This window comes from Dictyostelium discoideum (assembly GCF_000004695.1).
Source record: "Dictyostelium discoideum AX4 chromosome 3 chromosome, whole genome shotgun sequence".
Classification (NCBI taxonomy): Eukaryota; Evosea; class Eumycetozoa; order Dictyosteliales; family Dictyosteliaceae; genus Dictyostelium; species Dictyostelium discoideum.
The window spans coordinates 4,567,458-4,581,010 of record NC_007089.4 but is presented as its reverse complement, the minus strand read 5'-3'; the positions used below and the strand labels follow the sequence as shown (position 1 = coordinate 4,581,010).

Here is a 13,553-nt window from a genome sequence, read left to right as displayed (position 1 = left end):
AAAAAATAAAAAAAAATAAAAAAAAAAAAAAAAAATAAAATTAGAAACAATATTTTTCTTTGGGCATTTAAAATTTTTCTTTCAAAGAAATTTGGAATTCTGGTAAATTTTGTTTTTTTTTTTTTTTTTATTTTTTTTTAATTAAAAATTTTTTTTTTCAATTTTAATCAAAAAAAAAAATGACACAAACTGAAAGAAATAATAAAATATTACCAATTTATCTTCAAAAACAAATTATTAAATATGTTGTTGAATTTATTGAACAACATACACTCAAAAATAAATTTTTTGAATTTGTAATTACAAAAAAAGAAGGGAAAATTATTGGTGACATTAGTTCATTTGCATTGGTTAATAAATGTTGGTTTGAATCAATTTCAAATTTTTTAACTGTTTCAATAGATTTAGATCCACCTAAACAAAGAACAATTGATATACTAAGAATTTTTGGAAATTCCATTAAAAATAATAATACAAAAATAGAACAACTTAATAAAATATTATTAAAACAAAATAAACAAAATGATGAAAAATTCCAACTACAACAACAACAAAAACAACAACAAAGTAATAATTATAGGTTATTAAGAGATGAAAATATTAAAACATTATTATTAAATATTGGTAATTTAGGTCAAAGTTTTCAATCAAATGAAATTAAAATATTCGTTTATTTAATTAATGAAGCAATAAAGAAAAGATATGTAAATTTAGAGAGATTAATCATCTCAGACCCTTCTATAGTTGATTTGATCGATTTTAATTATATTAAAGTTCAAAAGTATGAATCAATTGTCATGGATCAAAGAAATTCAAAAATTAAAGAAATTGATCATTTAGAAATAGACTTTGAACCAAACTCAAATATATCAATTGATGAATTAATTCAATTTTTTAATAATTTAAATTCAATTGATAAAATCCAATTATACTCTTCTAATAATCTTCCAATATTTAAATCGTTTTTAAATAATAATAATAATAATAATAATAATAATAATAATAATAATAATAATAATAATAATAATAATAATAATAATAATAATAATAATAATAATAATAATAATAATAATAATAATAATAATAATAATAATAATAATTGTTTTAAAAATTTAAATTCATTTAAAAGTGAATTTATTACAATAGATAATCTCTATGGTATTTTAAAACTTTCACCAAATTTAAAAGTTGTACAATTTAATATTTGTTTTGATAATTTAATTTATCAATTAAAAAAGATTGAAAATGATGGTCATGAAAGTGAAAATAATCCAAAACGATGTTTATGTTGTAATTTTCAAAATTATAATCAACTCAATGGATATTGGAATGAAATCATAAATATATTAACAAATAATAACAAATTAAAAATATTAATAATTGGTCATGAATGCGGAGGTTTCGCAGGAGGTGATGGTGGTAATGGTGGTAATGGTGGTAATGGTGGTAATGGTGGTAATGGTGGTAATGGTGGTAATGGTGGTAATGGTGGTAATGGTGGTGATGGTGGTGATGTTGGTGGTGGTATTTTTGATTTTTTGGGTGGCAATAATGACGATTTTGCTCAATTTGAAGACTATTTTAATATCTCACCAATAAAAAGTGAACAGTTTCCAACATCTTTACTTAATTCATTAGCTTTTATCGTCTCTGGAAATACTAGTCTAAAATATGTTCTTTTTCAAAATATTATTAACTGCGAGGATTTAGTAGAAATTATTAAAAGAAATCATTACACCGCAAGTAGTTATAATTTCTCTTTCCAATATAACTCATTAGAATTAAGAAAGCTATTATAAATTAAATTTTTAAAAAAATAAACAATAAAAAAACATTTTTCAAAAGGTCCTTTGTATTAAGATTCTTTTTGGTACTTATTGAAAAGTATTTTATGCACATAATTATTGGTTTAATTAGCCTGTAACGAAAGTGGACTAACGTAATGAGTATTTGTACACAAGTTATTGTAATTTATATTTTTTATTTTAATTTATCTTAATATTTTATAATTAATCTTTTATTTTTAAATATTTAAATATTTTCAAATAAGTAGTTTTTTTTTTTTTTAATAACATCACTCAATTTGAGTGTGTTCTAGGAGAGTTTATTTGTATTTTTTTTTTTTTTTTTTTTTTTTTTTTTTTTTTTTTTTTTCTTGTTATTCTTATTTTTATTATTATTATTATTATTATTATATTATTATTATTATATTATTATATTATTATTATTATTATTATTATTGTTATAATTTTTTTTTTTTTTTTTTTTTTTTTTTTTATGAGTAGTTGGTGTTATATGAGCAGTATGGTATGAAGTGTTCCGGGATGTTTATGGTCATGAGTTTCGAGTTCCAGTTGTGGCTGAATTTTTCGAGTCTTCTTTTTATTGATGCGGTCCGATTGATTGACTCTCGGTTATCAGTGCATCTTAGTTCTTGACGTAGTTGTTTTTCTACTATCTTTCTTGTTCTATCCCATTCGGCATCTCTCGCTTTTTTGATTTTATGAATTATTTGGTTCTCTGTTATTATTGTAGTGTTATCGTTGAATTTTATTTGATTTCTTCTGTACCATATCGATTCCATAATGGCTCCTATCAGATTTGATGAGAATGGTGTGAGTAGTTTTCCGAGAACTTTTTCGCTCCATGGACCGTGGTAAGTGTTGTTGGAGTCTTTACAGACCTTTTGATAGATTGAGTCGATATTCTGTTTTATTGATTTGCATTCGAAGAAGATGTGCATAGACGATTCTTCTTCTTTACATGAGTGGCAATTCTCCCCATGGTGTTTTGGAAGTGCCTTGAGTAGATATCTCCATGCTAAGTCCCTATTCCAGAGTTCCAGGCCTCCAATTTCATAGTCTCTTCTGCTCCTTTCTTTTGAGATAGCCCACCTGTCCCCTTTGAATAACATGTTGGCATTAACGTTCTCCAGTTTCTTTATGTCATCACAGCGAAGAAAAAACCACCTTTAAATTCGCTTTAAATTAAATTTAAATTTGCTTTAAAGTCCTGAATTAAAGCAATTTTAAAGGTAATTTTAAAGGTAATTTTTAAGGTTACTTTAAAATCACCTTAAAAATTACCTTTAAAATTACCTTTAAAATTACCTTTTTAATCGCTTTAAAAGCGAGGTCCTGAGTTCGAAGCCGTTATTTAACGGATAAATTTTTTAAAATTTTTTTTTTTAATTTTTCAAAAATTACCAAAAGGGATTCGATCCCCCGACCCTCTATTAAAGGGTAGTCTCATCAACCATTACACCATTTGATTGCTTTGATGAAAATTTAAAAATGATAGAATATTTTATCCCCATTTTTTTGTTCTAAAATTAGATCTTTTTTATTAAAAACCTTAAATTTATGTTTAAAGGAAATTTAAATTCACTTTAAATCTACTTTAAATCTACTTTAAATCCTATTTAAAATTAATTTAAAATAAATTTTAAAGGTATTTTTAAATATCTTAAAAATTATCTTAAAAATTACCTTAAAAATCACCTTTAAAATCACCTTTAAAATCACCTTTAAAATTGCTTAAAAAATTATTTTAAAGCAAATTTTAAAGGCATTTTTAAATATCTTAAAAATTACCTTAAAAATTACCTTAAAAATGAATTTTTTAAACGCGGCTTTAAATTCAATTTAAATCCAATTTAAATCAACTTTTCTTTAAATTTGCTTTAAAGGTGCATTTTTCTTTGCTGTGTGATTTTATCTGCCAATGTTTCTGTTGATTCTGTCTGTAAAAGTCACTCACACTAATCTTCAATCCATTGTCACATTTGTTCAATCTTTTATCAAACAGTCCAATCTTTAAAGTAATGTTTTTTAATATGAAGGATAGAAAGAGTGAAAGACTAATATCATAAAAGTAAACATACATAAAAGAGATAATTAAAAGTAAGGGCGTTATTCCAACTAAACCGAAAAATCAGAATTTTTATTATTTTTTTAAATTTTAATTTAATTTAATTTTTTTTAATTTAATTTTTTATTTTTTGACTGAAAAAATAAAAAATTAAAAAATTAAAAAATAAAAATAAAAATTAAATGAAATATTTTTACATGGAGATGCGCGAATTTGTTACGTTGTTGAGCTCATACTAACTTTAAATTAATTTAGTTTTGAGTCTCTAACACCTTCCCCTTCCTTCTTTAGGCTAGCTATGGCTCAGAGGTGGACTATAAACTCTTGGGTGTAACTTTTCTTCCTGATCTAGTTGTTTTAATTTGTAAACTAAGATCAAGTTCATCATCATCACTTGAAGTATTTTGATTTCTTGATTTTCTTTTCTTTGATTGGTTTCTTTGATTTGAGATGGAGTTTTGTTGTCTTGGAGTAATTGGTTGCAATGTTTGAGAACTTTGAACTTCTTGGGAGAGTGGAGGTGACACAATTGGCTCAACGGCTTCTGTAGTTACATTCTCTCTTTCTCTTCTTGAGTTCAATTGTTTCTTCTGCACGTTATTCCAATACTCTCTGACTAACTCTTCACAGTCTGTATCGACTTCTTTGATCCATTCAGGTTCTGGGTAACCTTTGAACTTCACTAGGTACATCTTTTTGACTTTATCGTGATTGAGAATACTTTCAACTTCGTAACTTGCTTCGTCCATCTCCTCAGGTTCCGGCATCGATATCTCTTCTCTTAACCACTCACTGTCCTCGTATAGTTTTACGATTTGATCTTTGTTGAACACATTGTGTTTCTTTGGATAACCTACTAAATCGAGTGTTACATTATTACCATGAACGGCAGTGATTATGAATGGTCCACAATTCTTGGATTCAAGTTTGTGAGAGATTAGATCTTTTGAAAGATTAGTTTGGAAGAATTTTCTTTTAACCATCACCTTTTCTCCGACTACGAAGATAACATCACCACGACCTCGGTTGTAATACTTTTGAGCATTGATTTGAGCATCTAGTATATTATCACGGACAATCTTTTTGATGTTGCTCATTGGTATACGAGTCTTTGTTAATGAATTGAAATGATTAACGGGAGTTGGTGGATTGAATCCATAAACGATTTGGAATGGTGACATCTTTGTAGACTTGCTCATTGATGAGTTCATTGCAAATTCAATAAGTGGAATGATATCTGACCAATTCTCCCCATACTCTGTTGAGGCTTTAGTTAATATTCTAATAATTTCTCTATTCATTCTTTCAGTTTGACCATCAGCTTGTGCTCTGTGTGCCACAGTCATCTTGAGTTTAGAATCCATCGTCTTTGCCCATCTCTCCCATATTTCTGAAAGGAATCTTGGATCTCTATCGGAGACGATTGTTCTTGGATAACCATGGAGTCTGAACACATGATTCAACAATAATTGAACGGTATGTTGGGCATCTATTGTCTTATGACATGGAACTATATGAACCATTTTAGATAATCTACAAACAATGACACAAACTTGATCGACTTCAACTGTAAATCCGTTTATTGCATACATTGTTTTTGGTAGCGATAAGAAATCGATTGATATATCTCTCCAAACTTCAAAGGGAATTTCTAAACTTTGGAGTATACCATTATCTTTACGGTTAATGTTCAATTGACATGTTGCACAAGACTTTATGTACCTCTTGATAATAGAAAACATTTCTTTGAAATAGTAATCTTGTCTTATATTATTGTATGTGATATCTAAAGCGTGATGACCACTATATTTGGTATCGTGATATTCTCTAATGACGGTATGAATAGTTTCTTTATCTATGATGATTAATTTCTTGAACCCATCTTCACTAAGGTAACAGATATCATTAATTTCTTCAATGCATAAATTTGGATTCTTTTTCATCTCTAATAGCCATTGAGAATTGATTTGTTCTTCCTTAATTTTATTTAAAAACGATTCATCCCATTGGAAATTATCATATTTACGAGATAAAAAATCAGCTATACCATTCTTTTTACCACTTATATGTCTTAATTCATAATCAAATTCTTTAATATATTTCATATAATTATCTTGTCTCTTTGTGAACGGTTTATCGTTTGACTTATTGATAATATATGTAAGATTTTGGTGATCAGTGTAGATTGAAACCTTTTTACCAATTAATAAATGTTGAAACTTCTTTAGAGAATCAATGATTGAAAGGAACTCTCTATCACCTATGCTGTACCTCTTTTGAGTATCAGTAAGTTTTCTACTGTGAAACCAAATGACTTTGAATTTATTACCTTGAATTTGATATAATACACCTGATAATGCTTTATCACTAACATCACAATACAAGTGAAAACTACCATTGTTTAGATTATTATTATCTGAATGGATTGGCATGTCTGTTGATGCTTTAACCTTTTCGATATCTATTGGTATGGAGTTATCTTGTTCAATTGGAATAGCGACAATATTTTCACCTTCAAACTCTTTCTTTAGATTATTGAATTCTTTGAGTGATTCATCAGAAAGTGTTTTCTTGTTTTTTCCTTTTGATTCTTTGGAAAGGTGATAGGTTTTTTCAGCGTAATTTTCAATGTGTCTCCTGAAGAATCCAAAAAGACCTAATGCAGCTTCAGCTTCTTTGGCGTTTCTTGGTTCAGGTAACTCAGAGATAGCTCTAACCTTTGCAGCTCTTGGAGATATACCATCTTTATGAATGTGAAAACCAAGGAAATCAACTTCAGTCTTTAACATTTCACTCTTTTCTCTTGAAATGAATAATAGGTACTTTCTACAATATAGAAGCATTCTAATGATTTCAATGAAATGTACCATGTAGTCGAGTTTTGAATGAACCAAAAGATCATCAAAGTATTGTAATAAACTTTTGATTTTTCCAAATATTTCGACCATCAATCTGGCGAATGTGGATGGAGAGTTGACTAAACCTTGTGGCATTCTAGTATATTCAAATTTACCAATATGTGTAATGAAAGCGGTGTACTTTGCGTGTTCTGGATTAATTAACACTTGGAAATAACCCATAATCATGTCAAACTTTGAGAAAAGCTTTGAATCTTTACATTGATTTAAAAGACTATCAACCGGAGTGAATGGATGATCGTCTCTAACAGTGACTTTATTTAGTTGACGATAGTCGTGGACTACACGCCATGAATCTCTCTTCTTTAATAACATGATTGGAGATGAGTAATTTGATTCTGATCTTTTGATAATACCTAAATCTATAAATTTGAGAACCATTTCTTCGACATGTCTCTTATGATCATCTGTTGAATAATAGATTTGTTTCTTTGTTGGTTCAACATCTTGATCTTTCTTTATTATGATATTATGTATGATATTACCTCTTCTGGAATTGTTAATCTGATCTGGAATATCAGGAAGTTTATCTACTATAACATCTTCGAATGAATCATTAATGAAATCACGTACTGCTTGTATCTCTTCTTCTTCTGGATTAGTTTTAACCAGTATATCACAAAGTTGTGATGGGATGCTTTCAACAAACTTTGTAACTTGTTCTTTGATATCTTCATCATCATCTAGTAGATTATGTGACTGTGACTGATTATCATTGGATACGGTAACATGTTTTCTTGGAGCTTTTACATTACAATGTAATTGATTCGACTGTTGATAATTAATTTTGTATGTACTATTATTCAACTTGATTATTTTATCTTTTTGGTTAATGATAGAGTCCTTAAGGATATCATTACCGAAAAGTACATCAATGATATCCAATTCTATAATAAAGAAGTTATGAATTTCATTGTTAACTTGTATATTGATTTGTTCAACAAACTCTTCTTTGACGTCTAGTAGCGGGAAGTTAATCTTGGCTTTCGTTTTGTGAACGTGGTTCTTCATATCTTTTGAAATCAACCTCTTATTGATTAAACTAACATTACTTCCAGTATCGAGAATTAATTTGAATTGTTTTTCTTTGGAATGAGAGTTAATTATAATCTTGGGTTTATCCATGTTTTCTCTGTTTGGAACGATTAAACATTTGAGAGTCGGAATGAGAGCAGTATCACTTGTACCAGTACTATGTAATAATGAGATGATTGGTTTGTTTGTTTCTTTATCGAATTTAATTGTGTAAAGCAATTCATCTTCTTCATCGTTAATTAATTCTTTACTAGAATTTAATATCTTTGGACGATTGAATATGTTTACAGTATAGTTTTTATCTTGAACATTTGTTAACTCTGTTGGAGTATTAAATTCAATCTTCTGTGGTTTATACTTCATCTCTGATTCAACAGCTTTTGGAATTGGAACGGTTGTATCAGGAACTAGTTTTATACCATATGAGTCTTTGACGTATTCTTTAAGTTTGTTGATGTTTTTATGAACATCATGTTGCTGGCTTTGTTGATGTAACTGTTTAACAATGTTTTGATTATAAAAAGAGTTAAGAGTATAAAGTGAATCTTTGTTCACTGGGTAATCATTATCCTCAAGGTGATGATATTGAGAAATTTTATAATTTTTATTTAAAATCTTTGACTTGGACTCATCACCTTCATCGAGTCATTGTTGCTTTTTGGCTGATGGACCTGGATTGGCTTTGGCATCGACCGGATCAATTCTACATGTAGATGTGGAGTGATTTGATTTACCACAATTGAGACAGTAGCCTTTGCTTTGACGGTAAACGATGAAACTGCTTCTTATCTTTTTGAGGTCTACCTTAGAGTCTTTTCTTATTTCGGGTAATATTGCAGCTCTAATCTTATCAGCTTGAGCATCAAAGGAATTCCTGTTATGAGAGTTATGATTTGGAGTAGCATGATTCTTTTTTAATGGAAACTTCTCATCAGTATTCGATGCGGAATCGGAAGGTCTTCTTCTCGAGAACTTATCAGCATTGTTAAGAACCAACTCGGTGATGGCTTCACGACACTCGGTGATATCGGTTTGAGTGTTGAGTTTGATTGCAACATCAGTTTGTAACCAGTCTGGTACGACCATCTTTAACAAAGCAAGGATATTATTATCTAAAATTGATCTTAGATACTCTAATTGAACTTCAGCAGTACCATGGATGAGATACACCGGATTAATTACATTGTGGTAACTCATAATGGCTTCGATGTTTTTTATAACATCTTGGGCTGAGTAGCAGTTACGATGGTTAATAGCTTCGACTACTTTAGTGTTGGCAGCTTCGTAGTCAGTTTTGAATGGAACCAAAGTCTTGGATCTAAAGTTACGGTGGATTAGCTTCTTCAATGTTTCACCTTCAATTTTATCGTTGTTCTTAACTGATTCATTGTGGGTAGGTTGAAGCAATTGAAATAATTCATTTGATGCAGCACCATTGTCCATAATGGTCTTCAAGGTTGGTTCAACACCATTCTGGGAGCAGTGGATGGTAAAGAGATTCATGAAGATGACAGCAGTGGCAGCATTTTTTAAAGCGTCAATGGTTTTAGCTTCAATGGAATTGGTCTTTGATTTCTTTGGCACTTTCTCTCTGACTTCGACGTCGGATACATCAGTGCTTTCAGTTGAATAAATTTCATCATCAACTTCAGTGGGACGAAGAGTCTTTTTTGATTTTACTTGAACAGTAATAGCATCATCGGAGGCGGTTGTCACTTCAGCGGCACGTTTGGCGGTGGAAGACACTTTGGCTTTACGGATGGCTTTCTTTGAAGGAGTAGTAGTTGATGACATGACTTTCACCAACAATTATATATAAAATTTATTAAATATAATTTAATTTTATAATTTAATTTTTTAATTTAATTTACATAATTTAATTATATAATTTAATTTAATTTATTTAATTTAATTTAATTTAATTTTTAATTAAATAATTAAATATAAGTATTAATATATGTTAACTGTTATTCCACTAATATATTTTTATTGTGGTGTCTTTATATTATTTAATTGATAATAAATATTATCTTAAATTATTTTAATTATAACAATGCATCAATATAACTGTTATTCCACTAATAATTTATATTGTGGTGTCTTTATTTAACTGTTATTCCACTAATAATTTATATTGTGGTGTCTTTATTTAACTGTTATTCCACTAATAATTTATATTGTGGTGTCTTTGTTTAACTGTTATTCCACTAATAATTTATATTGTGGTGTCTTTGTATTTGAGCATTATTATTAAATTAATTGATACAATCTTGTTTTATATTACTTTATAAAAGATGCATGTTTACAATGTGAGTAGGAAGTGTCGTTGTACCGCCTAAGCAGTACAGCGTTAATCTTGCAAACAGAAGGGCCATTGTAATGCATTTTTATTTTGTTTTAAATACTACTGTTATTCCTCTAATCTGAAGAGTCGACTTCTTCATCATGAGGTGTCATTGTATACGAAATATAAGGATTGTATCTAATTATTTGTTTTAATGTATTTGTTTTATGTTAAAATTAGAAAAAAAAAAGTGTAAAAGTCACTCACACTAATCTTCAATCCATTGTCACATTTGTTCAATCTTTTATCAAACAGTCCAATCTTTAAAGTAATGTTTTTTAATATGAAGGATAGAAAGAGTGAAAGACTAATATCATAAAAGTAAACATACATAAAAGAGATAATTAAAAGTAAGGGCGTTATTCCAACTAAACCGAAAAATCAGAATTTTTATTATTTTTTTAAATTTTAATTTAATTTAATTTCACAGCAAAGAAAAAACCACCTTTAAATTCGCTTTAAATTAAATTTAAATTTGCTTTAAAGTCCTGAATTAAAGCAATTTTAAAGGTAATTTTAAAGGTAATTTTTAAGGTTACTTTAAAATCACCTTAAAAATTACCTTTAAAATTACCTTTAAAATTACCTTTTTAATGGCTTTAAAAGCGAGGTCCTGAGTTCGAATCCGTTATTTAACGGATAAATTTTTTAAAATTTTTTTTTAATTTTTCAAAAATTACCCAAAAGGGATTCGATCCGCCGACCCTCTATCAAAGGGGAGTCTCAACAACCATTACACCATTTGATTGCTTTGATGAAAAATTTAAAAATGATAGAATATTTTATCCCCATTTTTTTGTGCTAAAATTAGATCTTTTTTATTAAAAACCTTAAATTTATGTTTAAAGGAAATTTAAATTCACTTTAAATCTACTTTTAATCTACTTTAAATCCTATTTAAAATTAATTTAAAATAAATTTTAAAGGTATTTTTAAATATCTTAAAAATTATCTTAAAAATTACCTTAAAAATCACCTTTAAAATCACCTTTAAAATCACCTTTAAAATTGCTTAAAAATTTATTTTAAAGCAAATTTTAAAGGCATTTTTAAATATCTTAAAAATTACCTTAAAAATTACCTTAAAAATGAATTTTTTAAACGCGGCTTTAAATTCAATTTAAATCCAATTTAAATCAACTTTTCTTTAAATTTGCTTTAAAGGTGCATTTTTCTTTGCTGTGTTTTTTTAATTTAATTTTTTATTTTTTGACTGAAAAAATAAAAAATTAAAAAATTAAAAAATAAAAATAAAAATTAAATGAAATATTTTTACATGGAGATGCGCGAATTTGTTACGTTGTTGAGCTCATACTAACTTTAAATTAATTTAGTTTTGAGTCTCTAACACTGTCATTATTGTATTTGCCAATTTATTCATTTCTTTTTTTTTTCTTTAAAATCTTTATTCGGCTTTAAAAATTTAAAATTCTGGAAATTCCCTGAAAGAATGTTTTCGGAGGTTTTTTTTTTTTTTTTTTTTTTTTTTTTTTTTTTTTTTTTTTTTTTTTTTTTTTTTTTTTTAAGTCTTTTTTTTATATGAAAAATGAAATAATCAAATAAAAAAAGTGTTGTTGTTGATGTTTTTTCTCTTACTGATTATTTTTTCCTTTTTTTTTCAATTTTGCTTCGCAAAATTTTCAAAAAAAAGAAAAAAATAAATTACAATAAAATAAAGAAATAAAGTAGTTTACTCTAAGTGTATTTTATTTTATTTTTTTTAAGTCTTTTTTTTATATGAAAAATGAAATAATCAAATAAAAAAAGTGTTGTTGTTGATGTTTTTTCTCTTACTGATTATTTTTTCCTTTTTTTTTTCAATTTTGCTTCGCAAAATTTTCAAAAAAAAGAAAAAAATAAATTACAATAAAATAAAGAAATAAAGTAGTTTACTCTAAGTGTATTTTATTTTATTTTTTTTAAGTCTTTTTTTTATATGAAAAATGAAATAATCAAATAAAAAAAGTGTTGTTGTTGATGTTTTTTCTCTTACTGATTATTTTTTCCTTTTTTTTTTCAATTTTGCTTCGCAAAATTTTCAAAAAAAAGAAAAAAATAAATTACAATAAAATAAAGAAATAAAGTAGTTTACTCTAAGTGTATTTTATTTTATTTTTTTTAAGTCTTTTTTTTATATGAAAAATGAAATAATCAAATAAAAAAAGTGTTGTTGTTGATGTTTTTTCTCTTACTGATTATTTTTTCCTTTTTTTTTTCAATTTTGCTTCGCAAAATTTTCAAAAAAAAGAAAAAAATAAATTACACTAAAATAAAGAAATAAAGTAGTTTACTCTAAGTGTATTTTATTTTATTTTTTTTAAGTCTTTTTTTTATCTGAAAAATGAAATAATCAAATAAAAAAAGTGTTGTTGTTGATGATTTTTCTCTTACTGATTATTTTTTCCTTTTTTTTTTCAATTTTGCTTCGCAAAATTTTCAAAAAAAAGAAAAAAATAAATTACAATAAAATAAAGAAATAAAGTAGTTTACTCTAAGTGTATTTTATTTTATTTTTTTTAAGTCTTTTTTTTATATGAAAAATGAAATAATCAAATAAAAAAAGTGTTGTTGTTGATGTTTTTTCTCTTACTGATTATTTTTTCCTTTTTTTTTTCAATTTTGCTTCGCAAAATTTTCAAAAAAAAGAAAAAAATAAATTACAATAAAATAAAGAAATAAAGTAGTTTACTCTAAGTGTATTTTATTTTATTTTTTTTAAGTCTTTTTTTTATATGAAAAATGAAATAATCAAATAAAAAAAGTGTTGTTGTTGATGTTTTTTCTCTTACTCTCAAATAAGTAGTTATTAAAGATATTAAAAATGAAAAAATATCAAAGCCCGTTTAGCAAAGTTGGAATTGCGGCAGCCTTCTAAGCTGCAGGTCGTGGGATCGAGACCCACAATGGGTGAATTTTTTTAGTAAATATCTATTATAGGTCATGGGTTCTAACACCGCTTTTAGGTAAAAAAAAAAAAAAAAAAAAAAAAAAAAAGGTCATGGGTTCGATATCTGATTAATTAAATACTTTATCAAACTTTAATCACCTCAACGATCAAGCTAAGAAAAACAACAGCTAATTACTATTGTATTCCAGAATCATCTCTCCCAAATATTATATCTTTTGATCAATTCATATGATTAAAATAACCCTTCAGCTTAAATGATAAGCCTATAAATAAATATTAAATAAAACTCGTATTAACACAGATGGACATATATCAATCTTGTTAATCCAATATTAAAAAAAAAAAAAAAAAAACAAACTTTAACCAATACTCAATTAAAAACAACCTCACAAAAACTCAAAAAGAAACCCAATGGTCCGAAACCATCAAAAAATTTAAAAAAGAATGGAGCATAAACACTAATGAACCAATTCCAACA

At 26.7% G+C, this 13,553-nt stretch overlaps 4 protein-coding genes and 1 non-coding gene across 5 annotated transcripts; 2 read left to right on the top strand and 3 right to left on the bottom strand.

The window, feature by feature from the left end:
• Positions 1–179: 179 nt before the first annotated feature.
• On the top strand, positions 180–1,799 carry DDB_G0281481 (hypothetical protein; the record flags this gene model as incomplete). Its single annotated transcript, XM_635614.1, has 1 exon — positions 180–1,799. One exon carries the CDS (start codon positions 180–182, stop codon positions 1,797–1,799), a length of 1,620 nt encoding a protein of 539 aa, XP_640706.1.
• Positions 1,800–2,275: 476 nt separating this feature from the next.
• DDB_G0281479 (hypothetical protein) lies at positions 2,276–2,914 on the bottom strand (the record flags this gene model as incomplete). The annotated part of the gene is made up of 1 exon (XM_635613.1): positions 2,276–2,914. The coding sequence occupies one exon, from the start codon at positions 2,912–2,914 to the stop codon at positions 2,276–2,278; it is 639 nt and encodes a 212-aa protein (XP_640705.1).
• Positions 2,915–4,184: 1,270 nt separating this feature from the next.
• DDB_G0281535 (hypothetical protein) lies at positions 4,185–8,186 on the bottom strand (the record flags this gene model as incomplete). The annotated part of the gene is made up of 2 exons (XM_635612.2): positions 4,185–7,240; positions 7,274–8,186. The coding sequence occupies 2 exons, from the start codon at positions 8,184–8,186 to the stop codon at positions 4,185–4,187; spliced, it is 3,969 nt and encodes a 1,322-aa protein (XP_640704.2).
• A 282-nt stretch (positions 8,187–8,468) lies between these two features.
• DDB_G0281533 (hypothetical protein) lies at positions 8,469–9,617 on the bottom strand (the record flags this gene model as incomplete). The annotated part of the gene is made up of 1 exon (XM_635611.1): positions 8,469–9,617. One exon carries the CDS (start codon positions 9,615–9,617, stop codon positions 8,469–8,471), a length of 1,149 nt encoding a protein of 382 aa, XP_640703.1.
• A 3,387-nt stretch (positions 9,618–13,004) lies between these two features.
• tRNA-Arg-UCU-9 lies at positions 13,005–13,077 on the top strand. Its single transcript has one exon. It is a non-coding gene; the product is annotated as a tRNA-Arg (tRNA).
• The last annotated feature ends 476 nt before the right edge of the window (positions 13,078–13,553 follow it).